The sequence below is a fragment of the Miscanthus floridulus genome, chromosome 13, assembly GCF_019320115.1.
Source record: "Miscanthus floridulus cultivar M001 chromosome 13, ASM1932011v1, whole genome shotgun sequence".
In the NCBI taxonomy this organism is placed as follows: Eukaryota; Viridiplantae; Streptophyta; class Magnoliopsida; order Poales; family Poaceae; genus Miscanthus; species Miscanthus floridulus.
The window spans coordinates 12,004,139-12,029,295 of NC_089592.1; the positions used below are offsets into that span (position 1 = coordinate 12,004,139).

Genomic DNA, 25,157 nt, shown 5'->3' on the forward strand with positions numbered 1-25,157 from the left:
GGTTGTGGCCGGCTCGGCCCACCGGTCAGGCCCAGGCCAGCCCAGGCCTGTCTCAAGTGCTGCAAGTACTCTTGTTTGGCACCCTGTACCAAATGGGCTAAGCTGAATTGAGATTGTGTTTGATTGACCGTGTGGACCGAACGAACGATCCATCCAGTGGCTGCTGATCCCCTCGGATAAGTTGTACGTGCAGCTAGCTGCAACCATCATCCTTGATTAATTGTCTACCTTTCTTATGTCGTTGATCCTATTGTCACGCAACGTCGTGTATATCCTTGTCAGCAATAATCCATGGGTCGATCGGTCGTCGACGGATCATCAGCGAGAAAACCCGGCATTAAACTCGCACCAAACGGCCCAACAAAAGATCGACCCTGCAACAACCATATATGCATATAGAGGAGCTAGTAGTGCAAGCACGTATATATGTGATCGAGTTTCTGGCTGCAGAGTGCAGGCATAGATCCCACTATTCCCGCTCCAGTCCACTTGGACCCTCTCCTAGTTCCTATGGCTATGGCGGCTGCGGTACTGCTCGCGGTGGCCGCCGCCGTGGTGATGGCGGAGGTGGCCGCGGCGGCGACGTACACGGTGGGCGCGCCGGACGGGCTGTGGGACATGCAGACGGACTACGCGGAGTGGGTCAAGACCAAGACCTTCCACCCCGGCGACAACATCAGTCAGTGACCAGACCTCTGTGTGTGCGCGCGTGTCTCGCGTGTCTCTGTTAATTTCGTTATTGTTTCCTGTCCTGGCAGCGTTCACGTACTCGCCGGAGCTGCACGACGTGGTGGAGGTCACCAAGGCGGGCTACGACGCCTGCTCCAGCGCCAACAACATCTCCGCCCTCCGCACCGGCAACGACGTCGTGCCGCTCACCGCCGCCGGCACCCGATACTTCCTCTGCGGCCTCACGGGACACTGCGGCAACGGCATGAAGATCCGCGTCGACGTCGTCGCCGCAGCCTCGTCCGCGCCGGGCCCCGCCGCAGGACCGGCGTCGTTGTCCGCCGCGGTGCCGACGTCGGCCAGCAGGGCTGCCGCTGGCGTCGCCATCGGAGTCGCCGCCGCGTCGCTGCTGCTGCAGCAGCACGCCGTCGTCAGCTAGCTTCACCACGCGCGCGTCCCTTGTACTGCGTGCGTGTGTTGCTACTTTTGGTGTATTAGCTAGTTTTGTTTCAGCTGCGTACGTATGTTCCATGTACACTTTGTTATTTTCGCGCATGCTAGTGTCTTTTATCTTCTCTCAACAAGCAGGACAGCAGCGCATCAATGCATTAGCCCGATTACCTGAAAATAACCCAACTCGTTAATTCAACGTGCGATAATTTTAGCACAATTATAGCACGTTCGCTAAGGCTTCACCTAATATAATTATAAATGGACAGATGGACTGGGCCTAATGGACAGCATGGGGCACGGTCTGATTAAGCACGACCTAAGCACAACACGGGCATGGGATTTGCACGGGATTTACACGGGCACCGGATTTACAGGTGCCGCGTTGGGTGCCCCCTCCACCGCCTCAGGTCGCTGCGCCGCCCGTTACGCTGAAAATACGTGTTGCAAACGTATATTTTAGAAATATATTATAAATGTTTCATACGGATGTTGCATATGTTGTAATGGTTTGTACATGTATGTCGCATACGGATGTTGCAATTGTGTTTCCAATGTTTCAGAGGTATGTTGCATATGTTCGTTCAATGGTGTTTCATACGGATGTTGCATATGTCGCAATCGTTTGTACACATATGTTGCAAGCGTTTATTCTCAATATTTCATCTGTTTTTTAGATATATGTTGCAAGTGTATTTATTTGGATGTTGCATATGTTTCACACATATGTTGCAAATATTTTATCTGGACGTTGCGCATGTGTTGCAATGGTTTTCAAATGTTTTTCACGTGTTTTTTAAGTGTTTCACATACATGTTTCAAATGTTTTTTCTGTCTTCTTTTGCATGTTGTAAATATTACATCTGGATGTTTCAAAAGTAGATTAGATGTTGTATATAAGATGTACGTGGTAAGCGGAAGAGGACACGAGAGATCCCCATGTGAGTGCGTGACACGGGCCCCCGCGTGGGCGTGCTAAACGCGGACGCGGGCAGGCGATGTCCGAGCGGCACGGGCCCTCGTGTGGACGCGTAAAACAGAGGCTTGGCAATGATTTGAGTCTGTCTATATCACACCCGAGTGATTTACATGCCCCTCACACGATTTTTACAGAACATCACATGTATACCACGTGAACATCATATAAAACTTCAGAGAACATCACATGTATATTATATGAACATCACATGTACTATTTTTGATACTTAGCATTTTTGGTTGCTTTACACGCCTCTCAAACACGATTTTTATGGAACATCACTTGTACACCATGTGAACATCATAAAAAAAACATCATAGAACATTATATCTATACTATATGTTAGGAATTTAGGCAATTTCATGTTAAAATTAATCCAAAAAAATAATAACAAATTTATGATGACAAATATGTGCATGTGTGTGATTTTACTACTACTCAGATTAGTAGCAAATATGTTGATGAACATCATACTGATCATGGCGGAAAAAGAGATTGAACTTAACCAATTTGAGAATAGAGATGTACCATGCGAAGGGACCCATGCTTAAGGCACCGATGGCTCCAGACCCACTCATGGTGAGTTGCTCGAAGTCGCGGACCATAGTTGGTGTAGGAAGATATATGCAGTGTCGTCCCTCGAACGTCCACCGGGAAGCAGACAAAGACGATTCGAGAAAGAAAGGGAACCACCAGGAAGAAGATGAAGACGTTTCGATGAAAAACAAGATGGCGAGCAATCACGAAGATGCTCCCCAAAAACCTGATCGCTCGCACACACCCGAGCAAGTGTCCCAATGCGAACGCCGGTTCCGGAGGCCTGCTTGCCCAAAGCTTCGTGCGCGCAGAGGTGCGCGCAGAGGATGGGATGGGGAGTACTCGAATGCAACTCAACAGGAGGAAGGTGTGGTATGGCACATAAGGCAACAGACATACGGGAGTGAAGGTCATGCCGGAGGGATCAGGAAGACAAAGAGTCAAAGTGATTACGAGTAATCACCACCATAGTGGATGGTAATTGACTCGTAAGTAATTCCTCCACATTAGCGCATGTACCCCTTTCTCTTCCTTAGCCAACCCATGTGGCAAAACCAACCCACACCCGCGCTCAACACGCACGCATCGCATCGCTCGCCATGCCACGTCACGGCTCGGCTTGGTGGCGGCGCGCGTGCGTGTGGCACGCCTTTGGTCTCTTTCAACTTCTCTATAAGTGCACATGTGTGTAGCCTATTTAAGTTGAGTCAAGAATCAGTCAAAATCCCATGTGGGACTAAAACTATATTATACCACAACATTTAATATGGGCCTAGAATTAATTGATTTATTAAATAAAATATGAGCCTAAACCCATATAATATTCAACAATCTCCACTAAATTCTAGGGCACATAAGAAATGCTCTCAATTCTATCTGTCGTTTGATATAGCAGTATTTCGATGTAGACTATTAAGTTGAACGTTCACCTAGAACAAAGGTTACGCTTACTCACAACTATACAATGGGACTATGCCTTGAATTGATAGTTTTGTGCGAAATAAGTTTCACCCAGGCCCTTTACTGATACTAGGTTGTAAAAAAGCATCCCCTCTGGTTGGAGCATATAAGTCATACTCCTGGCCCATTCATGAGTATCTAGAGATTACCTAAATCTCATAGACTGCGACTAACAGTCGAACTCACATAGGTGTGTTTCTCAAAAGATATTCTATAGGACAACATCTTTGCTTCAGCAAGCCACTTTGAAACACATTAAGGTATAAAGCCAACCTGCCTTATAGAAAAGAAAAGAAGTGCATCTGACATGGGTTTAGCTAAGAGTCTTTCCTCATAGCCTACCCCTGGCTTGTTTCACCATCCTACTTTACGGGATCTCCGATCACATAGAATAGGTTACCACCATGATAGACTTCATGTGGGTCTCAAACCCATTTCACTAGATGCACTATCTATCACATTATGTGACAGTGCTTTAGTGAATTGATCTGTCATATTTTTAGGTATGTGAACATAGTCCAATGCTATCACTCTAGAGTTTCTTAATTTTCTAACAGATTTTAATCTTCACTTAACATGCCTTGTGGACTTCATGTTATCCTTAGAACTGTTTACCTTAGTTATCATAGTTTGGTTGTCATAGTTCATAGAAATAGCCGATATAGGTTTCTCTACAACCGGTAAATCCATAAGGAGTTCATGAAGCCACTCGGCCTCAGCGCCAGCGGTGTCTAATGCTGTAAGTTCTACTTCCATAGTTGACTTTGTTAAAAGAGTCTGCTTGCAAGACTTCTAGGAAACAGCGCCACCTCCAAGCAAGAACGCATATCCGCTTGTGGCATAAAGCTCATCAGCATCAGATATCCAGTTAGCATCATAGAAACCCTCTAGTACCTTCAGGTACCCAGTATAGTGAATGCCATAGCTCATAGTACCTTTGAGATAGTGCAATACTCTCTCAAGAGAACGCCAATAATTATCTCCCAGATTTGACATAAATCGGCTTAGTTTGCTCATAGCAAATGAGATATCAGGCCTCGTAACGCTAGCCAGATACATAAGCGAACCAATAATTTGGGAATATCTCAATTAATCCCTTGCTATTCTTTGATTTTTCCTTAACAGCACACTAGGGTTGTTGACGGTCATTAACATCAATCATAAACCGTTAACATAACTTGTATAGATGCATAAAAATGATCATCAACATAGGTATAGGGGTTTAAACTAATAAATTCCACGAGTTTTAGTGAAACTATGTTTTTAGCAAGGTTTATCTAAAAAACCATAAAGGTGGACCTATGCGTCAAAGTAAATCACATTTTGCCACGATGGAACCTACTTGGGAAGACTCTAGAAGACACTATAAGACTCTCCACCAAAGATCGAGCCAAGACCTCAGACAGGGGAGCTGGCCGGCCCCACCTATAGGCTGGTTGGCCTATGGGACCCATGGGTCAGCGTCCCCTTTGAATGTCGGTTCCCCACCGCCTTAAAGATCGCATCTACGCCCTTTATTCAAGTTGGTTTGATCCGAGGGTCTAGAATTGATGCTACCCCTATATATATGGCCCTGTACCCCCCTTCTAGAGGCCATCATAAAACCCTAATTTACATCCTCCTCATTAGGATCGGAGCCAGCTCTCAAGAGAAGATTAGTCATCTATAGGATCTAGTCTTGTACGAAGAAAATAGTGAGTTAGAGAGTAAGGAAGGAGTTGGGAGGAGGTACCGGCCTGTCGGTGCTACCTCTATGGCTTGTACTTTGGTGGATATAAGCTTTTCCAAGTCTACATCTGAGATACTTCTGGTAATTGATTTCTGTTTAAAGTAAATTTTATGCTCTTTCGTTCATGGGTTCATAGTTCTTTTGAGTGCTTTAGTCCATATTAGATCTTTGGATTAGAGTAGTAATTGTTAGCATAAGCGTGGTGCTTAGGCTATCGGCTACTTGTGTTTGCTCCCTGCTTCTTGGTTGTGTGGTAGCAATAGGAGATGATAGCCCCGTCTATCCTTTGTAGTCCACACTGAATTGAGCAGGTTTTTAAATTAGTAGGACTGTAGTCGCATCGGTAGAGTTATCTATTAGCGGTGCTTTATTGTCTAAGCGGCATCCCAAAGTGAACACTAGAATCATAAGCCTTGCTTTGAATAGGGTCATAACCATAGGAATCCTCTCTACTCATACCTTAAACCTTGATTGCTATCCCTGGACAAACTAACTGTTAGACGACACACACATGTTTTCCCATGGATACGATACTCGATAATACTCTGGGTGAAAACTACTTCGATACTCGTGCACTTGTGGATTATGTCTCTATGTATCTCCAAAGGTGTCAACAAGTTTTCTAGCGCCGTTGCCGTGGAAACGGTTGCTTTGATTTCATCGAACCAGGTTTGTCCTTGTATCTTTTATTTATCTTTAAGCATGGATAACATCACGCCCATCAATCAATTTGCTGCTTCCACGGGCACACAACTAGAGCCACTTAATCTTCGAAACCTATCCTTACATCTGGCTATGAGTTACGTCCGTCTTTAATAAATTTGGTCTAGGAATAATCGTTCTTAGGAGAAGGTGATAAAAACACATATACTCACCTACGTGAGTTTGAGCAAACCTGTGCATGCTTGCATATCGTAGGCATGTCACACGAGACTTTAAAGTGGAAGGTATTTCCGTTCTCTTTGATAGAAAGAGCTAAACACTAGTATACCTGAACCGTAGGGAGTGTACAAGGAGATTGGGAAGCTATATGCTCTGGCTTTTGCTTATCTTTCTTTTCTAGGTTAGCCTTCGAATAGAGGTTCTATCTTTTAAATAGAAATAAAAAAATCTCTAGTCATGGGCATGTTTTAATGACCTAGTCAATTCTGACCCTGACCTTGCCATTCAAGACCCTATGCTTTTACAACACTTTTATATGGGTCTTAGTGGGGAGACCACGCAACTTCTTGATTCAACTTTTGGAGGTGCCTTCTTACACTACTCTGCTAGTGAAGGGAGAAACATCCTAGAAAACACCCCCTACACCAGCGTGCGTGACGATGGCCCAGAAGACGTAGTTGAGAAAACTTCTAAGGAAGAACCTTCAATAGTTGAGCCTGAGCCTTCAGCCACTCCACTTGAAGCCTCAACTATCCTCCAAGTTCCCGAACCACCGAAGGAGGAAGAAATTTTGCCTTTGGAAAATATATTTGAATTTGAGGATGAGCTCTTCTATGATTTTGGAAACACCTTGAATTATTATGCAATAAGGAAATCTTCGACACCATCAACACCTAACCAGCATCTCCTGACCCAACCGAAGAGAAGTTCCTTAAAAAGATTGTGAAGGAGTTGACAATGATCGTAAGCAATCAATGGTTGAGAGAATCCAAGTTTTCTCCTGAAATTATTCATTTAGATTCTCCCTCTACCTCCATTCATTGTCAGATTCATAAAACCTCCTTCGATGCTTTTTATAATCCAGTTGTAGGAGTAAATCTTATGTCCAAATCTTTTGCACGTACCCTTCCTAGAAATATGCAATTAACTCTAACAACCAAACTCTTAAAAGTCTCTCAGGGCAAATTCTTCCTAGTGAAGGAATTCTTCACCTCATCCCTATCAAAGTAGACGAAACCAAAGTGTATCTTAGTTTTTATGTGTTTAAATATCTGGGAGTTCAATCATTTGATAGGGCATCCAATAGAGAGACTTCTACTTGAAGGAAGAAAGGGGAGTATAAATGTAAGTCTCGGGAAAAGCCTAAACCTTTCTATTGCCATCACTCACTCATTACATGCTAAGATAGAGTTGAGTCTCGAGCAAGATCCAATGGAGGTGATTATGGCAGCATCTCTCCTAGAAGCTTTCGACAAACATCTCGAAGATGTCGCCTAGGATTTCATCCAAGATGAAGAAGAACCGCGAGATCCTTTCCCTCTAGATAAAACTCAAGAGCCGCCAAAACCCCACATTGTGCTCGAACCCCTTCCTTCAGGTTTGAAATACACTTTTCTAAACAACAATAGGGAGTCTCTTGTGATTATTAGTGATAAACTCTCTCAGGACGAGACCCTCCGGCTCCTTACTATTTTAGAAAAGCATAGCTCTACTTTCGGCTACTCACTCAAAGACCTCAAGGGGATTAGTCCTGCCCTTTGCACCCATCGCATTCCCATAGATCTAGCATATCCACCTTCTAGGGAGCCCCAATGTAGGCTTAACAATGCGATGAGAGAAGTTATTAAGAAAGAGGTTTTGAAACTTTTGCATGTAGGGATAATTTATCATGTGCCATATAGTGAGTGGGTAAGCCCGGTACAAGTTGTACTGAAGAAAAGGGGCATGACTGTGGTAAAAAATGAACAAGATGAATTAATCCCACAACAAGCAGTCACGGAATGGCAGATATGCATTGATTACTGAAAACTTAACAAGGCAACAAAGAAAGATCACTTTCTGTTACCCTTCATCGATGAGATGTTGGAACAGCTTGTAAAGCATTCTTTCTTTTCTTTCCTTGATGGATATTCTGGCTATCATCAAATCCTAATCCATCCTGATGACCAAAGCAAAACTACTTTTACTTGTTCCTATGGAACATATGCTTATCGCTAGATGTCTTTCGGACTAAGCAACGCTCCAATTTTGTTCCAAAGGTGCATGATGTCTATATTTTCTGATATGATAGAAGAAATCATGGAAGTTTTTATGGATGATTTTTCTTTTTATGGAAAAACTTTCAATGATTGTTTAGAAAACCTAGATAAAGTTTTGCAAATATGTGAGGAAAAGCACTTAGTCCTTAATTGGGAAAAATATCATTTCATGGTTAGAGAAGGCATAGTGCTTGGACACTTGGTGTTTGAACATGGGATAGAGGTAGACCGAGCTAAGATAGAAGTAATAGAATAACTACCCCCTCCTACAAATGTCAAAGGGGTATGAAGTTTTCTTGGTCATACGGGGTTCTATCATCGTTTTATAAAAGATTTTTCTCATATTGCTAGACCTCTTACAAGTTTGTTAGCCAAGGATGCTCCCTTTGAGTTTGATGATGAGTATTCAAATGCTTTTCAAATCCTTAAGAAAGCACTCATCTCTGCACCAATCATTCAACCCCCTGATTGGTCGTTGCCTTTTGAAATCATGTGTGATGCTAGTGATTATGCTGTGGGGGCAGTTTTGTGTCAAACAAAGGATAGAAAGCATCATGCAATTTCTTATGATGGTAAAACTCTGTTAGGACCTCAACTTAATTATGCAACAACTGAAAAAGAGCTCCTGTCTGTTGTTTTTGCTTTTGACAAGTTTAGATCTTACTTAGTAGGAGCAAAGGTTATTGTTTACACTGATCATGCTGCTCTTAAATATCTACTTACTAAGAAAGATGCTAAGCCTTGGCTTATAAGATGGATCCTTTTGCTTCAAGAATTTGATTTAGAAATTAAAGATAAGAAAGGAATAGAAAATTCTATAGCCGATCACTTGTCAAGAATGCAGTTCGAGAATCCACAGGAGTTGTCCATCAATGATTTTTTGTGGGACGTCATGCTCCTAAAAGCAGAGGATCCGACCCCTGGTATGCAAATATTGTTAATTTTATGGTTGCAGGTTATGTACCCCCAAGAGAGAATAAGCGAAAGCTCATCCATGAAAGTCGCCTCCACCTATGGGATGAACCGTATCTCTTTCGAGTTTGCTCCGATGGACTACTCAGGAGGTGTGTTCTGGATGAGGATGCAACCAAGATCATCGAGAGATGCCACTCATCACCATATGGAGGACATTATGGGGCATTCTGCACTAATGCTAAGATCTGGCAAAGTGGATTATTCTGGCCAACCATGTATGATGACACCAAAGACTTCATACGGAGGTGTACTACATGTCAGAAACACGAAAATATCAATGCAAGAGACGCCATGCCACTCACCAGCAACCTCCAGTTAGAACTCTTTCATGTCTAGGGCATCGACTACATGGGACCATTTCCAAAATCCTGGTAGTGCGAATACATCTTGGTGGCAGTCAACTATGTCTCAAAATGTGTTGAAGCTTTACCATGTCGAGTTGTAGATTCAAATAATGCCAAGAGAATGTTTTCAGAGACCATCTTTCCACGCTTCGGAGTTCCACGTATGGTAATTAGCGATGGACATTCTCACTCATTGATAGGAAGTTTCGATGCTTCTTATCCAATCATGGGGTCTGTCATAACATTGCGACACCATATCATCCTCAAACTAGTGGACAAGCAGAAATGTCAAACAAGCAAACCAAGAACATTCTATAGAAGACCATCAATGAGATGGGGATAGCATGGAAAGATAAGTTGTCCAGAGCATTATGGGCTTACAGAACAACCTACAAAACCCCTCTTGGAATGTCACCATACCTGCTCGTCTATGGGAAGACATGTCACCTACCTATCAAGCTAGAATCAAAGCTCATTGGGCCATAAAAAGGTGGAACATGGACTTTGAAGCAGCTGGGAAGAAAAGAAAATTGCAACTCTCTGAGCTAAAGGAATGGCAAGAAAAGGCATATCATAATGTAAAACTCTACAAAGAGAGGACAAAAAGATGGCATGACAAAAGATTGAAAAAAAGAAATTCAAACCAAGTGACAAGGTGTTGCTTTTCAACTCAAGAGTGAAGTTGTTTGGACATGGGAAACTACGAAGCAAATGGGAAGGACCTTACAAGGTAATTAGCACATCGTCTCATGGAGCCATCATACTTCAAAATGATGAAGGTATGCTTTTCAAGGTAAATGGTCAGCGTTTAAAAGTTTTCTATGACACACAATTGCCAGAACAAGAATTGGATATAATTAACTTTATAGAATTTAAATAACATTTTCAATTTTTGTTTGAACACATGTGTACTTTTGAGGAGTGAAAATATTGTAGCAACTCCTGATCCATTGCTGAGTTTAGCTTTGCTCAGGGACTAGCAAAGGATAAGCTTTGGGGAGCTTGTTGATGGTCATTACCATCAATCATACACCGTCAACATAACTTGTATAGATCCATAAAAATGATCACCAACATAGGTATAGGGGTTTAAACTAACAAATTCCATGAGTTTTGGTGAATCTATATTTTCAGCAGGGCTAGAAGACTCTCCACCGAAGATCGAGCCAAGATGCTGACAGGGGGACCGGTCGGCCCCACCTGCAGGCCGGTTGGCCTATGGGACCCATGGGTCAGTGTTCCCTTTGAATGTCGGTTCTCCACCGCCTTAAAGATCGTATCTACACCATTTATTCAAGTCGGTTTGATCCAAGGGTCTAGAATTGACGCTACCCCCTATATATACGGCTCTATACCCCCCTTCTAGAGGCCATCCTAAAACCCTAATTCATATCCTCCTCATGAGGATCTGGGCCAGTTCTCAAGAGAAGATTAGTTCTCCATAGGATCTAGTCTTGTACCTAGAAAATATTGAGTTAGAGACTGAGGGAGGAGTTGGGAGGAGGTACCGGCCTATCGGTGCTACCTTTACGGCTTGTACTTTGGCGTGTCTAGGCTTCTCCAAGTCTATATCTGAGATACTCCTGGTAACTAATTTCTATTTTAAGTAAATTTTGTGCTCTTTCGTTCACGGGTTCACAGTTCTTTTGAGTGATCTAGTCCTTGTTAGATCTCTGGATTAGAGTAGTAATCGTTATCATAAGCATGGTGCTTAGGCTATCGGTTACCTGTGTTTGCTCCATGCTTCTTGGTTGTGTGGTAGCAGCGGGAGATGACAACCCTATCTATCCTTTGTAGTCCACACCGAATTGAGCAGGTTCTTAAATTAGTAGGACCATAGTGCGTCGGTAGAGTTATCTGTTAGCGGTGCTTTACCATCTAAGCGACATCCCGAAGTGAACACTAGAATCATAAGCCTTGCTTTGCATAGGGTCATAACGATAGGAATCCTCTCTACTCATTCCTTAAACCTTGATTGCTATCTCTGGACAAACTAACTATTAGATGACACACACATGTTTTCCCGTGGATACGATACTCGATAATACTCTGGGTGAAAACTACTTCGATACCCGTGCCCTTGCGGATTTTGTCTCTGTGTGTCTCCACAGGTGTCAACAAGGGTCATAAGGCGTAGGAGCAAGTTGACAGTCACTAAACCCAAAGCGACTCAATACCTTTTCCACATAGTGGGATTGTGAAAGTGTAACCCCACCATTGTCTTCTCATAACAGCTTGGCATTAAGAATAACATCAGCTTCTCCCAAGTCTTTCATCTCAAAATTATTAGATAACAGGTCTTTAACCTCCTTAATCATATTAAGGCTGGTTCTAAAGATCAGTATGTCATCAACATATAAACACAAGATCACTCCTTCGCCCTCACCATACCGATAGTATACACATGTGTCAGCTTCATTTACAACAAAGCTAGCATATGTCAAAGTTTTGTCAAACTTCTCATGCCACTACTTAGGAGCTTGTTTCAGGCCATATAAGGACTTCAATATTTACACACCATGCCTTCTTGACCATTTGCTACAAATCTATCTGGTTGATCCATATAGATCTCCTCATCTAACTCTACGTTTAGGAAAGCCATCTTTACATCCATCTGATGAATGATAAGACCATGAGAGATAGCCAGAGAAAGTAACACTCGAATTATGGTTAATCGAGCAATAGGTGAATAAGTATCGAAGAAATCTTTCTAGGTATAACCCTTGGCCACAAGCCTTGCCTTGTACCTCTCAATTGTACCATCAGGCCTAAGCTTTTTCTTGAACACCCATTTGCATCCTATTGGTTTATGTCCATAAGGATGTTTAACAATTTCCCAAGTTTCATTAGACATAATTGAATCCATCTCACTCCGTACTGCTTCCTTCCACAAGTCAGCATTAGGAGAGGAATATGCCTCTTCAATGGTTCTTGGTATGTCATCTACAAGGTACACAATGTAGTCATCACCAAAAGACTTTGCAGTCCGTTGTCTCTTATTCTTTCGAGTGACTACAATGTCATCCTCCTCAGGATTGTGCACATGGGGTTCCTCAGAATGTTCTATCGCAATAAATTGTTCATGGGGAATTATAAATTGATGACTAGTTGTGCTAGGTACATTTTTATAGGAAAATCACTTTAAAAAATTATAGCATCTCTGGACTCCATGATAGTACCAACATGCATGTCAGGTACCCTAGAATTTATAATTAAGAATCTATATCCAACGCTATGAAGAGCATAACCAAGGAAAACACAATCAACAGTTTTAGGTCCAAGTTTGCGCTTTTTATTAATTGGCATATTCACTTTGACCAAACAATCCCAAGTGCGCAAATATGAGAGATTTAATCTTTTCTTTTTCCATTCCTCAAATGGTGTGATTTCTTTATTCTTTGTATGAACTCTATTCAGTACATCACATGCTATCAAAATAGTCTCACCCTACCTTAGATAGACCCGCTGTCTCCAACATGGCGTTAACCAACTCAGTTAGAGTATGGTTCTTTCTTTCAGCAATCCCATTGGACTGTGGTGAATATGGCGATGTCCTCTCATGAATAATTCCATGTTTTACACAGAAATCAGAAAATTCACTTGAAAAGTATTCTCCACCATGATCAGACCTTAACCGTTTAACTTTTCTCTCAAGTTAATTTTCTATTTCAGCTTTATAGATCTTAAAGTAATGCAACGCTTCATTTTGTGATTTTAACAGGTGCGAAAAGGAAAATCTAGTGCAATCGTCTATAAAAGTCATGAAGTATCTTTTTCCACCATTACTCAACTCTCCATTCATCTCACATAGATGGGAATGGACTAGTTCTAATGTCACTAAGTTCCTCATCTCCGCAGCCTTGTGAGGCTTATGAGGTTGCTTAGATTGCACACGCACATGGCACTTAGAACCTTTGATCAAATTAATTTTTGAGATTAAATTTAGATTTGCAAGCCACGATAGATAACCAAAATTAACGTGACAAAGATGTGAATGCCAAAATTAACATGACAAAGATGTGAATGCCAAATAATAGCATTGTTCACAATTTTATTACACATATCATTATGCAAGGATAAGTGGAACAAGCCTCCGCAAACATAACCTTTACCAACAAAAGTTTCATACTTTGACAGTACACTTTTATTGGACTCAAAGAAAATTTTATAACCATCTCAACAACATTGAGAGCCGCTAACTAGATTCTTTTTGATGGAGGGGACATGCTGCACGTTCTTTAGCAACACCGTCTTTTTTGAAGTGAACTTCAAAATGACCGTACCAACACCAAGAACACGCACATGGGACTCGTTCCCCATCAGCAAGACTCCTGTCCCATCAACATGAGAAGAAGAAAACAAAGAGATATCAACACACACATGAATATTAGCCCCACTGTCTATCCACCACTCAGGCGAATGACAAACCGAAAGAACAGTAGGTAAAGAATTACCATACCCAGATGTTCATCCTCTCTAACAACCATGTTTGCAGATTTCTTCTCTTGTTTAAATTTGCGGTCTGGGCATGAACTTGCCCAATGCTCATCACTCTCGCAAACAAAGCAATCACCATCTTTGCTGTTCTTTTCCTTCTTAAAAATGGTTGTTTGTTTAGGCTTTGAGTTGTTCTCTTGCTTGTTCTTCTTCTTATTATTACGAGATGCATTTGAATTTTTCTTCTACACCATATTGGCACTAGAAGACTCAACGCCTTTCCCACGCGTGTCTTTTGCTCTCGCTCTTTCCTCAATATCAAGAGACCCAATAAGCTCAGCCACGCTAAACTCTTGTCTCTTGTGTTTTAGGGAGGTAGCAAAATCCTTCCAAGAAGGTGACAACTTGGCAATAATACCACCTGCCACAATCTTGTCAGACAACACACATGAAGACTGTTCGAGTTCCCTAGCCTGTATCTCATGAGCTTTCTCGACCACAGAACGGTTGTCAACTATTTTGTTGTCAACAGAGCTGCTCTCGCTATTGGCGTCAGAAACACCAAACTTTGCATCAAGTGCATCCTATAAATCCTTGCTTGTTGTGCAAGTGATGTAGTTGTTCTCATACTTGCTATGAAGTGCACTAATCACGGCGCCTCCAAACAGGTTATCGGCTGCCAAGAACTTTTGCTCCTCCTTAGAAGTAAATTGTTCAGGCTTCGCCTATGCGACGTGATAGCAGTTCATAGCAGTTAACCACAACACCATTTTAGCACGCCATATCTTGTAATTTGTTCCATCAAAGTCATTTGGCTTCAAAGCAGCAGCAGAACCACTAACAAAAAATTGCTTAATATCAGGTTATTGGATTATTAGGAATTTAGGCAATTTCATATTAAAATTAATCTAGAAAAATAATAACAAATTTGTGATGACAAATATGTGCACATGTGTGATTTTACTACTACTCAAATTAGTAGCAAATATGTTGATGAATATCATACTGATCATGGCAAAAAAGAGATTGAACTTAACCAATTTGAGAATAGAGATGTACCCTGCGGAGGCCTCAAGGCACCGGTGGCTCCAGACCCACTCATGATGAGTTGCTCGAAGTCGCGGACCACAGTTGGTGCAGTAAGATGTATGCAGTGCCATCCCTCGAATGTCCATCGGGAAGCAGACGAAGCCGGTCCGAGGAAGAAAAAGATGGCGAGCAGTCACAGAGACGCTCCTCAAAAATCTGATCGCCCGCACACACCCGAACAGGTGTTCTAATGCGAGATTACAAGTAATCACCACCGTAGTGGATGGTAACTGACCCATAAGTAACTCCTCCACATTAGCGCCTATACCCCTTTCTCTTCCTTAGCCAACCCAAGTGGCAAAAACCGACCCACACCCATGCACGACACGACTCGCCTCGGCGGCGGCGCACGCGTGTGACACGCCTTTAGTCTCTTTCAACTTCTCTATAGGTGCACACGTGTGTAGCCTATTTAAGTTGAGTCAACAATCAATCAAAATCTCATACGGGGCTAAAACTATAGTGTACCACAACATTTAATATGGCCCTAGAATTAATTGATTTATTAAATAAAATATAGACCTAAACCCATATAATATTCAACACTATATGTAAATCTGTGAGATTTAATAGAACACCATTTATATACTATGTGAACATCAAATGTGTATTGTGCAAACATCAAAAAAAAATTTAAGTGACATCAGCGCAAAAATCACCCGAGTGACATGTATAGCTTTACTCTAATTTTTTCACATGTTTTGGATTGCACGATCCATCGTGCAGCCGGGCTTAACGGATCAACACGGCACAGTTAACCTCACCTACTGTGGATCTCATGTTGAGCCCAGACGGCATATCACAGCCCGGTTAAGCCATTTGTGCGGCTTGTGCCAAACTGCCAGCCCTATCGGGCGGGCTCGTGTCTAAGGAGCTTGTATATGCCGTTTCAGGCCGTGCAGTCTGTCTGGCCATCGCCGCGTGGGAAACGCGGAGGGCACCTTTTTTTTCAAACAAGTCTGTTTGGCCATCGATAGTGTCACTCCCAAGTACATATATGGATCCGTCGTCAATCATGCGTGCTGTTACACTTACATACCTGCTGCCAAACACTCTCCATCGTCGTCTGTTTACCGCAAGTGCCGATCTGTATCGCTAGCTAGTTAGCTCCAAGAGAGACCAACAAGAGCATAGCTAGTTATTATATACGCGGATACATGGTGACGATGAGGGCCTTGACTGTTGTGGCCATGGCGGTGGCGGTGGTGACCGCCGTGGTGGTGGAGGCGGCCGCGGCGGCGACGTACACAGTCGGCGCGCCGGACGGGCTGTGGGACCTGCAGACCGACTACGCGGAGTGGGTCAAGACCAAGACCTTCCACCCGGGCGACATGATCAGTGCGTGATCCATCGACCTCCGACCGATCCGTTATTTCTCTTTGAATCCAAATCCATCTCTCTCGCTCGTCGTCGTCGCCGTCGACTGATGCATGATCCGTGTGTTGTGTGGCAGCGTTCACGTACTCGCCGGAGCTGCACGACGTGGTGGAGGTGACCGAGGCCGGGTACGACGCCTGCTCCAGCGCCAACAACATCTCCGCCTTCCGCACCGGCAACGACGTCGTGGCCCTCGCCGCCGTCGGCACGCGCTACTTCCTCTGCGACCTCACGGGCCACTGCGTCAACGGCATGAAGATCCGCGTCGACGTCGTCGCAGAGGGCGCCACCGCGCCAGGCCCTGCGGCGTCGTCGGCTTCCACCACCACCGCGGCCTCGCCCACCGGCGCTGGGCTTGCCGGCTCCGGCCTCCTTGTAGTAGCCGTCGTGGCGGCGGCCTTCTGGTAGTCGGCCAGGTGTACGCGTACGCTCTTCGGTTCTGATTTCTGAATCGCTTAATGTTCTGATTTCTGTGCTATTTTGTAATTGTTTGCATGAATCCTACATATCACTAGCTTATTGCTTGTTTGGCACACCTCAGCTTTAGAAGTGAAGCTGTTTTTTTGCAAAATAAATTTATGAGCAGCTCCCAAGATGAATCTTAGTTGTTTTAAATAAAGTGTTTGGCAAAACAACTTTACACAGTAGACCAAAACAGCTTCACAACGAACAATTACCATAATATCCTCAGCCTTTTCTTTTTCTTACCTCTTCTTCTACGAATTGAAACGGTGGCCGCGACCAACTGACCAAACGCTCGCGAGCCATCACGGCAGGGCAAGCCCCAGCGCCCGGCGGTCACGCCCCCAAAGTAGCGCCACTTCAGGCAGTCCCCCCTCCCACCCCCACCTGACGGTGGCCTCTCCCGGTGCCAGGCGCGCCCCGGCAGCGCAACACCCTGGCTGCCGAGCCCGCCATGCCCTGGCGGCCGAGCCTGCATGAACCGCTGCCGCACGCCCCTTCCGGCCGCCGCCACCGCGCGCGGCCCTCCCAACCGAGCCCGCTAGGCAGCTAAGCTTGCAGCGCCCGATGCCTGCAGGCGCATTGCTCCAGCGGTTGAGCCCATCGCGCCCTGGTGGCCATGCTCCAGCGGCGGACAGCGCCCCGGCGCCCGTGCTCCGGCCGGCCAGGCCCCATCACTTCTCTTCTCGGCGAGTCGTCTCTCTCTGTGTTGGGGGCAAAAGCTGTCTTTGTGTACCGTGGGGACCACATATGGGAGATGAAGGTGTGATAAGCTACTTTTTTTTTTAGCTCTCTCCCATCCCATTCCCTTGTGAGAGGAGAAAAAAATAGATTCATCCGTAAAGCTATTTAAAAAAAAGGTGTTTGACAAAAAAAACACAGCTCATAAAGCTGTGCCAAACGCTCTTAGTTAGTCAGAGACTGTATTGTGTGTCCAAGCGTTTGACTTGTGGAGTTTGAAGCAGGTCCAGGGGCGAAACCACGTTAATCTTGCCTGGTGCCCATGCACTAGGGTAAAAAAAATTACTACTAACTACATAAATTTTTATCATATATTGCTATTAGATTAACGTATGTCTCCTGAGCAGTGCACCACCGTGAATTGGCTTCGCCCCTGAGCATGTCGTATCATCGTCTGATCTTATCTCGTAGCTAGACGGAGGACAGACTTGAAATAACCCGACAACGGCCATTGCCGTTGACGATACGCCGAGCAGCAGCAGCTCATCAGTCAGCTAGACAATCACCATGCATGCATGCATGTTCTTCACCGGCGTCGGCACACCCTCGCAAATTCGCAATCATGTGGCCATCATCACATCATGTGACATGGTTCCACACAGCAGTTTGTGTTTGGTAGCGCGCTCGACCCGTACCGAATTCCGGCGTTGTGCCGTGGAAAAAACAAAACACCAAACTCCAAACACATACCACTATGCATGCTATAGACGGTTTTGCATAGCTTCACTAACAGCTTTATGAGCTGTTGTGATTCTTTTTTTTGCCAAACACTTATTTTAAAAACAACTCATGGATGAAGCTGTTTTTCCTCCTTCAACAAATGGGTGACTTGGAATAAATCTGAAAAAAGTAGCTTATCCCAGCTTCATCTCTCACATATGGACCTAGGAAAGCAAAAGGCTGCATGTGCCCCAAAAAGTAGCTTCCGCCGTCGTGCCAGGGCGTGGCCGCCGCCGCCGTGCCGGGCATGAGCGCGAGCGTGGTCGCCTCACCGGGGCGCGGGCGCGGGCGCTGTGCTGGGCGCGAGCGCCACTTCCTCTCCAACTTCGATGGCATGCGTGGTGTGCAAATGGATAAGGAAGACAAAGAAAATAGAATAAAGCACAAAGAAAAGGGCTGTCTGGCCGCAACGGGCTCGCACCGCCGTCGGGGCGCAACCGCCATGGTCGCGACCTCCGGGGTGCGGCCGTCGGGACCGCAGCCGCCATGGCGCGGCCGTAGGGGCGCAACCGCCATGGCGCGTGGCTTCCAGGGCGCAGACGCCGGTACTTGAGGCCTTCGGGGTCATGGCCGCGGGGGTGCTCGGTTGTCAGGGGCCGTTGGGGCGAGTGTTGAGCACGCGTCGGGAAGAAAGGGTCCGTAGGAAGATTGAGGAGAAAAAGAAGAGAAGAAACAAGAAGAAGGGTAGTATAGTCATTTGATTCTTTTAGGTCTGTTATGTGAAGCTGTTTTATCAAACTAGGTGATCAAAACACATCAGCTTCATCGAAAAAGCCTGCTTTCGAAGCTAAACCCCCCCCCCCCCCCCCCACCAAAATGACTTCACTAGTAAACCTTAGCTGTAGCCAAACAAGGGCCTATATCTTATCTTGCAACCTTTTTCTCACTTGTTTCAGTTTTAACCTAAAGATGTGAGCTAGGTGCATTTATTTGCATGACAACGATCTCTTGTTCGAGATGGTTGTGGCTATGTATATCTATATATGCCGTGATCTCTTAGTGAAAGTAACTTCAGATCGAGTACCGTGCAGTTGTGATCTCCATGTATCTTATATGGACTATAATAACAGGCAGAGTGGCAGATTTTGAATTGACATTTCAGCTACCCTTTTTGACAATACGGTACCAAGCAGCACATCATCACGGTCGTCACAGCCATTACGATCTGCAATAACTGCTTGATTTGAAGCTGCGCCCTCCTCGATCGGTACCACCACTACTATTACGGCTATCTACTTGCTGTTTGTACACTATAATAGCACAGTATAGGAGCAGGACTAATAATACAGCTGGCTTACTGGCTGTAAAATTTCTTGCTGCCTTTTCTCAGTCCACTCATACAGTAGTTAACTCTAGTTAATACATGGTCCACTTGTCTTTCTCATAGACTTTCTTGGTTCTTGTGCCTAAGTCGGCTGTAAGTTTACAGCCCGCTTCTCCTCTCTCTTTTTCCCTCTCTCCTCCACCTCAGCATTTAATCGGCTTAGAGCCTGCTATTATACTTGCTCTTAAGGGTTAACACGAATTGTTTGGTTAGATGTGCACCCCGGGGTGACGACGGGGCCATCAGTTTCTGACTTTGTCGCTGAGCCTTGACTCCGGAAACATCAAACAACGCAACCCATTCACACTGTGAAGCGGTGACAGGCTCAAATCGTCCAACCAAACAGCTTCCTACTACTAAGGTCTAAACTTGTCCCAAGGTCTTTGAGCTTACCCTAAGAGTGTTGTCAAGATGCCAAACTCTTAAAATGCCACTTTCTGGTCCGCTTATCTGGGTATCATCAGGTCCCAAATTTGTTGCAGGGGGTCACTCAGGACCAAGAAGGGTTAGGATAGTCCTTAGTATTCATCTTTGAGAGAGATTACGCATTTGGTTGACAGAGCAAACGAGTCCTTGCAGTTTAAATACACGCATTTGTCAGTATAAAAGATAAGATATAACATCATAAATTTGCATCTAAAGCACCCCTATGCTGAGCACGTGGCACAGTAACGTTTTTTTTTCGGCACCATCTTTTTGGCTCATTAACAAGGGTTAGATATCCCTAAAAACAGAATAAAGTGTTGGATACAAGTTACTACACCCTTTGTCCTAAAATAAACGTACATAACGCTTTCCAAAAAAATCATCTTTTTAAAAGTTTAACTAATAAATATATAAAAATGTATTAATAATTGTGGGGTAAAATAAGTAACATTAAATTAAGTACGGAATATATGTGTATAATAAATTTATTTCAAGATATAAATATTTAACATTATTTTTTTATATTTTTAACTAAATTTAAAAATATTTGACTTCTTGAAACAAGACTTTATCTTAGGACCTGAAGGCAGACCCAGACCTGTCCCGGGGAAAAGCGGCGGACGGCCTTTGGGAGTCCTGCTCCCTCCTGCCTCCTGCAGCCGCCGGCCACATACCCTGCCGTCGTAACCGACCTTGAGGCGACGAAACGACGAAGGTCTTCCTCCTCTGTATGAACAAGTAGTGTTAACCTCTAGATCTATCTCCCGGCTGTCCCCGATTCATTAGTGATCCCTTCCGAACGGAAAGGATTCCAATTACTCTTTCTGGAAGGCTAGATACTACATTACCCGCTCTACAGAAGGGAGTATCCGGTCCTGGCCTCCTGGGTCGGCTATATCTATCTTCTGGAGGCTGCTCTTCACCGGCCGCTCTCCTAATCCGTGATTTGTTTGGTTTCCAGCAGCAGCAGCAGCGTACGGAGGAGGAGGACCTGGGGGCGGCCAGGCTCAGGAGAATGGAGGACCACCAATGCCTTAGCGACGCACTCGAGTCCTCCCCATTCCAAATGGAGGACCTTCCGGAGGTAAAAATTCTTTTTTCCCCCTCCCTCCTGCCCTGTCGTCTCCTCTCTGTTAGATTGGGTTGAAGAATGCACCCAGCCTTCCTTTCTTTTGGACATGAAGAAAAGATTAATCTTTAATGTTTTTATATGCTATATATATAAAGTATGCTACCCCATTATCTAAAATATAAGTATGCTACCCTTTCCTTCATGGACCTGCGCACCGATTAACCAAAGCGTTTTGAGATGCTTTTATTTTATCTGTGATTTGTGATTTATTGTTCTCTGTTCTGTGTGGCTGCTGAGATGCTGTTGCTTTCTGATAGGACAGCAGAATGTAGAAGGTGACCAGTTTCTGCTCACATAAAAACTCCATCTTGTTCAGCAATTTGTGTATTGTACATTTCCGCCTAAAGAATAGATAGAAGGAAAAAACAGCATTCAAAATTCATCTGCAACCTAGCCATTTGGACTGATCGGCCATTTGGAGTCCCCTTGCTGCAGTTTGTGCACAAAGTCCAGAAATCATCTTTTTTTTTTGAACGAAGAAAGTCCAGAAATCATCTTTCATTTTTGCAACTAGTTTGGATCCAGTCAATTATAAATTTGCAACCTGTAGCACTATCTAGGTCGTCTCAGTTCATTCGCTCCCAGACGCTGGATGTTTTCTTACAAAAGTAGCACATACTTTTTGAATGTTCTCTTGCCCCACTTAATTTTCTCAAAATCTTATAATTTGGTCCCAGACTTCTACTATGTTTGCTTTATCTTCCCTCCTGACTTCGTCCTGGCATCCATATTTTACACTCTTCAGTGCTTCTATTGAGACACCTGACCTATGCTTATATTGTTCTCTAGCTTGAAACAGGTGCATCATAATTTTTTAGCAAAGAATCATCTACCTCTCCCTCCTGTGTGCAGTTTCCTCAGTGTTGTTTGTGACATTAAATATACAATGAGCTTGGCTTGAAGACTCGCCAATTTATCAATGGAATTCTGTGGAAGGCCATTAATTAGCTGAGCACATTTCTTTTTGTACTTTGGTTCTTTTGCACTATCTTATCTGCTCAGTGGCCGATTTACATGTGCTATGCTTTTCCTTGCAAAAACATAAAAGCATTTGAAGTTCTGTAATCATTGTGTGTGCTCACTACTGAGTACTGTGTGATTATTGTACTTTTGATCAAAACTCAACCCTTGTTATTATCCTTTCTTGTGACAGGAAATTCAGCATTTGGTGTTGTCCCTACAGTCACCGAAAGACAAGCATTGTGTCAAGAAAGTGGAGAGAGGTCTGGACACGGTACCCTAATTTATGCTTTGATGGCACCGAAGATGGGTCCACTGATGACGATAGTGTCAAAATAAAAGGAGCAAAGTTCATTGAGACGGTAAATTCTGATATTCAGAAGCACACTGGTACTAGGCTCAATAAGTTCAGCATCAGGTGCTACCTTGAGAAGAACTGCTCAGATCATCTTGATAGGTGGGTATACTTTGCCACTGCATCAAAGGCGGCCAAGATTATAGATATGAACCTGGGGCCGCAAAGCAAAGATATAGGACCTACCAAAGAGGTTTATCATTTCCCTCTCGAGGCTTTAGATGGTCAAGATGGCCCTTTTGTCCAGTCCTTGTTTCTCACTAATGTTTCTATAAAGCCACACTCAGATATATGTGGCTTCAAGAAACTTGGGAAGCTTCATTTGCATGGTGCTCAAATAATTGGAGATCTTCCAGAATTGTTACTAAATTGCCCTATTCTTGAGGACTTAGAGCTCATCGCATGCTCTGGTGTCGCAGACCCACTCGATAAACTTAGACATTTGCTAATATGCAATATGAGTCTCAAGATGGTTGATTTTCATGTTACTGGTCTTACTCATTTTGGGTACCAAGGATGTGTGATTCCCATAGTGCTTCATGGTTGCTCAAATCTAGAGAAGGTAACCATCACATTTTTTCGGATGCCATTGGCTGAACAAGTCAGTAATAAAGGATTCGTCCATGCCATCACTGGAATTATTCCCAGTATTTCAGCAGTCAAGGAGCTACATGTATGTGCTTCTATAAAAAGGGTGTACCTAGTGCAGAGAGCTCCCGCTCTGTGCGGGATCTGAAAAAGGGTGTCAGTGGCAAGCCTTATCCTCGCTTGTGCAATGCGAGGAGACCGCGACTCGAACCCAGGACCTTACATATATGTGCTTCTATGCTGGAACATAATCCGGTCTGGCTCTGGTCCTTGCAGGTACCTGGTGTTCATCGTTGCTCCGCCTGTAGTTGTTCAAATTATTTCTTAGTGTTTAATTGCTTGTTTTGGTCATCATGTTTCAGGTTCGTGGGATGACAAGACCGACATGCATGCTTGTGAATTTGAGGAAGCTGACTTGTGAAATAACTATTTTCACTAATGGGCCAAATAGCCACGATGGAATTTTTCAGATGGCTCAGTTTTTGGATCTTGCACCCCGATTGGAGACGTTGGAACTGCATGTGAGTATTTTTTTTTCTGTTTTCTTTCTTGGGCAATGAACAACATTAGGCTCCTGTTGATTAAGCCAGACTAGCATGTGAGTTCTAAATCTTTGGGGAAACAGATGTGTTATTCTTTTGTGATTGGCGGCAGCTGCTTCTGGTGCGGCGAGGGCAAAGTCTTCCCTATATGCGCCGACTCGGTCACCTCAAAACGGTGTACATGAGCGGGTTCCGGTGCTACCGACCTCAGATCGAGCTGCTACATGGCATTCTCGAAAACGGTGATGTGCTTGAGCATGTAACCATTGAACCAATGGTGAAACTAGGTAAAAATCCTGATGACACAGTGAATATTGGCATACCAGAGGACAGGATTTGTGACTGGGCACGCCTCGCTTACGAACGCTTTGGTAAAGAGATTGTTGTCGTCAAAGCCCCTCGACGGCGGATTTCTCAATGGGTTGGTGGCTGGGGAGTATTAAGGTGAAGTGAGTAATATAAGCAAAAGTGTGCTGTGTACTTCTGTTTCCATGAGAGACTGAGTGTAAATTATGTTGAGTTAATTAAGATTATGGGCACGATAATAAAAGCCCTGGAGTGAGTTGTTTAATTTTGTTTTATCGGTTGGATCTAGTAAGAGTTGTATTTGGCTAATTTCATCCAGCGGTCTAGATTAATGGTTGGATGCAGTGTGCTTAAGGAAATTACTGATTTCCACATGTCTTTGATGTACATGTGGTTAGCTAAACCCTCGTCACTACTAGGGGTGGGGGCTCGTTCGGCAGCAGCCACACCAGCTTTGGATCCTGGCCAAAGTACTTCAGTTTTTAAAACAGATGGCTCCTCGGGAGGAGGCTCCATTCCGGACTAAATGAATGGCGCCTAGTAAACTGCATACTGTAGCTTACGAACCGTTCCTATGGTTACGTATTTTTTTTTTGGAGGTTAGACAACTGTGTCTAAAAATCATATTTTTAAGGGCGATTCACATAAGCGCAGCACCCCGAAAAATAGAAGATTTTTTTTGATAATGCTGGCACACGGACGTCCGCCCAGGCGTGTTCCGTCCGGATGATTCATTCACGGGCCTGCCCAACAGGTCTCCTCCGCTCCACTTTCAGTACGACGTGGTTTCTCAAAAAAATAAAAAACACAATGACATTTCCTTTCCCCATTGTCGCAGGCATGTGACCGCCACGGGCGCATTCACCGCTCCGCTTGCCCGCCGCTGACCTTCCCAATGCGGCGGCCTTCTCCAGCCTAGCCTTCTCGTCCGAACGTCGTGCGCCCACACCACCTCGCTACTGTCGCGAGCCCATCCCGCGCTGCTCGCTCTCGCCTGTCGCTCGCGCGCCCGCCCAGCGGAGCCAAGCCCGGTGCTGCTAGCGATAGTGGTGGTCGTGGTGCTCGCACGGTGCCAACTCCAACCCCAATGGTCGGAATCGCCCTGCCCGGGCTCCCCCATGTTGCAAGCGCTTG

At 44.4% G+C, this 25,157-nt stretch overlaps 2 protein-coding genes and 1 pseudogene across 2 annotated transcripts; all 3 read left to right on the forward strand.

Annotated features, from left to right (window-relative positions):
• Window positions 1-367: 367 nt before the first annotated feature.
• On the forward strand, window positions 368-1,486 carry LOC136501731 (mavicyanin-like). Its single transcript, XM_066497253.1, has 2 exons — window positions 368-679; window positions 759-1,486. Exons 1-2 carry the CDS (start codon window positions 511-513, stop codon window positions 1,106-1,108), a joined length of 519 nt encoding a protein of 172 aa, XP_066353350.1. The 5' UTR covers window positions 368-510; the 3' UTR covers window positions 1,109-1,486.
• A 14,621-nt stretch (window positions 1,487-16,107) lies between these two features.
• LOC136501657 (basic blue protein-like) lies at window positions 16,108-17,066 on the forward strand. Its single transcript, XM_066497169.1, has 2 exons — window positions 16,108-16,428; window positions 16,544-17,066. Exons 1-2 carry the CDS (start codon window positions 16,248-16,250, stop codon window positions 16,873-16,875), a joined length of 513 nt encoding a protein of 170 aa, XP_066353266.1. The 5' UTR covers window positions 16,108-16,247; the 3' UTR covers window positions 16,876-17,066.
• Window positions 17,067-20,888: 3,822 nt separating this feature from the next.
• LOC136499456 (uncharacterized) lies at window positions 20,889-24,288 on the forward strand (annotated as a pseudogene).
• Window positions 24,289-25,157: the final 869 nt, after the last annotated feature.

What these genes read in the sequence shown, in the direction of transcription:
- LOC136501731 (XM_066497253.1), top strand. Translation starts at nt 511, where the DNA reads ATGGCTATGGCGGCTGCGGTACTGCTCGCGGTGGCCGCCGCCGTGGTG. An exon ending in CCACCCCGGCGACAACATCA is followed by an intron (nt 680 to 758) that starts GTCAGTGACCAG and finishes CTGTCCTGGCAG; the next exon opens with CGTTCACGTACTCGCCGGAG.
- LOC136501657 (XM_066497169.1), top strand. Translation starts at nt 16,248, where the DNA reads ATGGTGACGATGAGGGCCTTGACTGTTGTGGCCATGGCGGTGGCGGTG. An exon ending in CCACCCGGGCGACATGATCA is followed by an intron (nt 16,429 to 16,543) that starts GTGCGTGATCCA and finishes GTTGTGTGGCAG; the next exon opens with CGTTCACGTACTCGCCGGAG.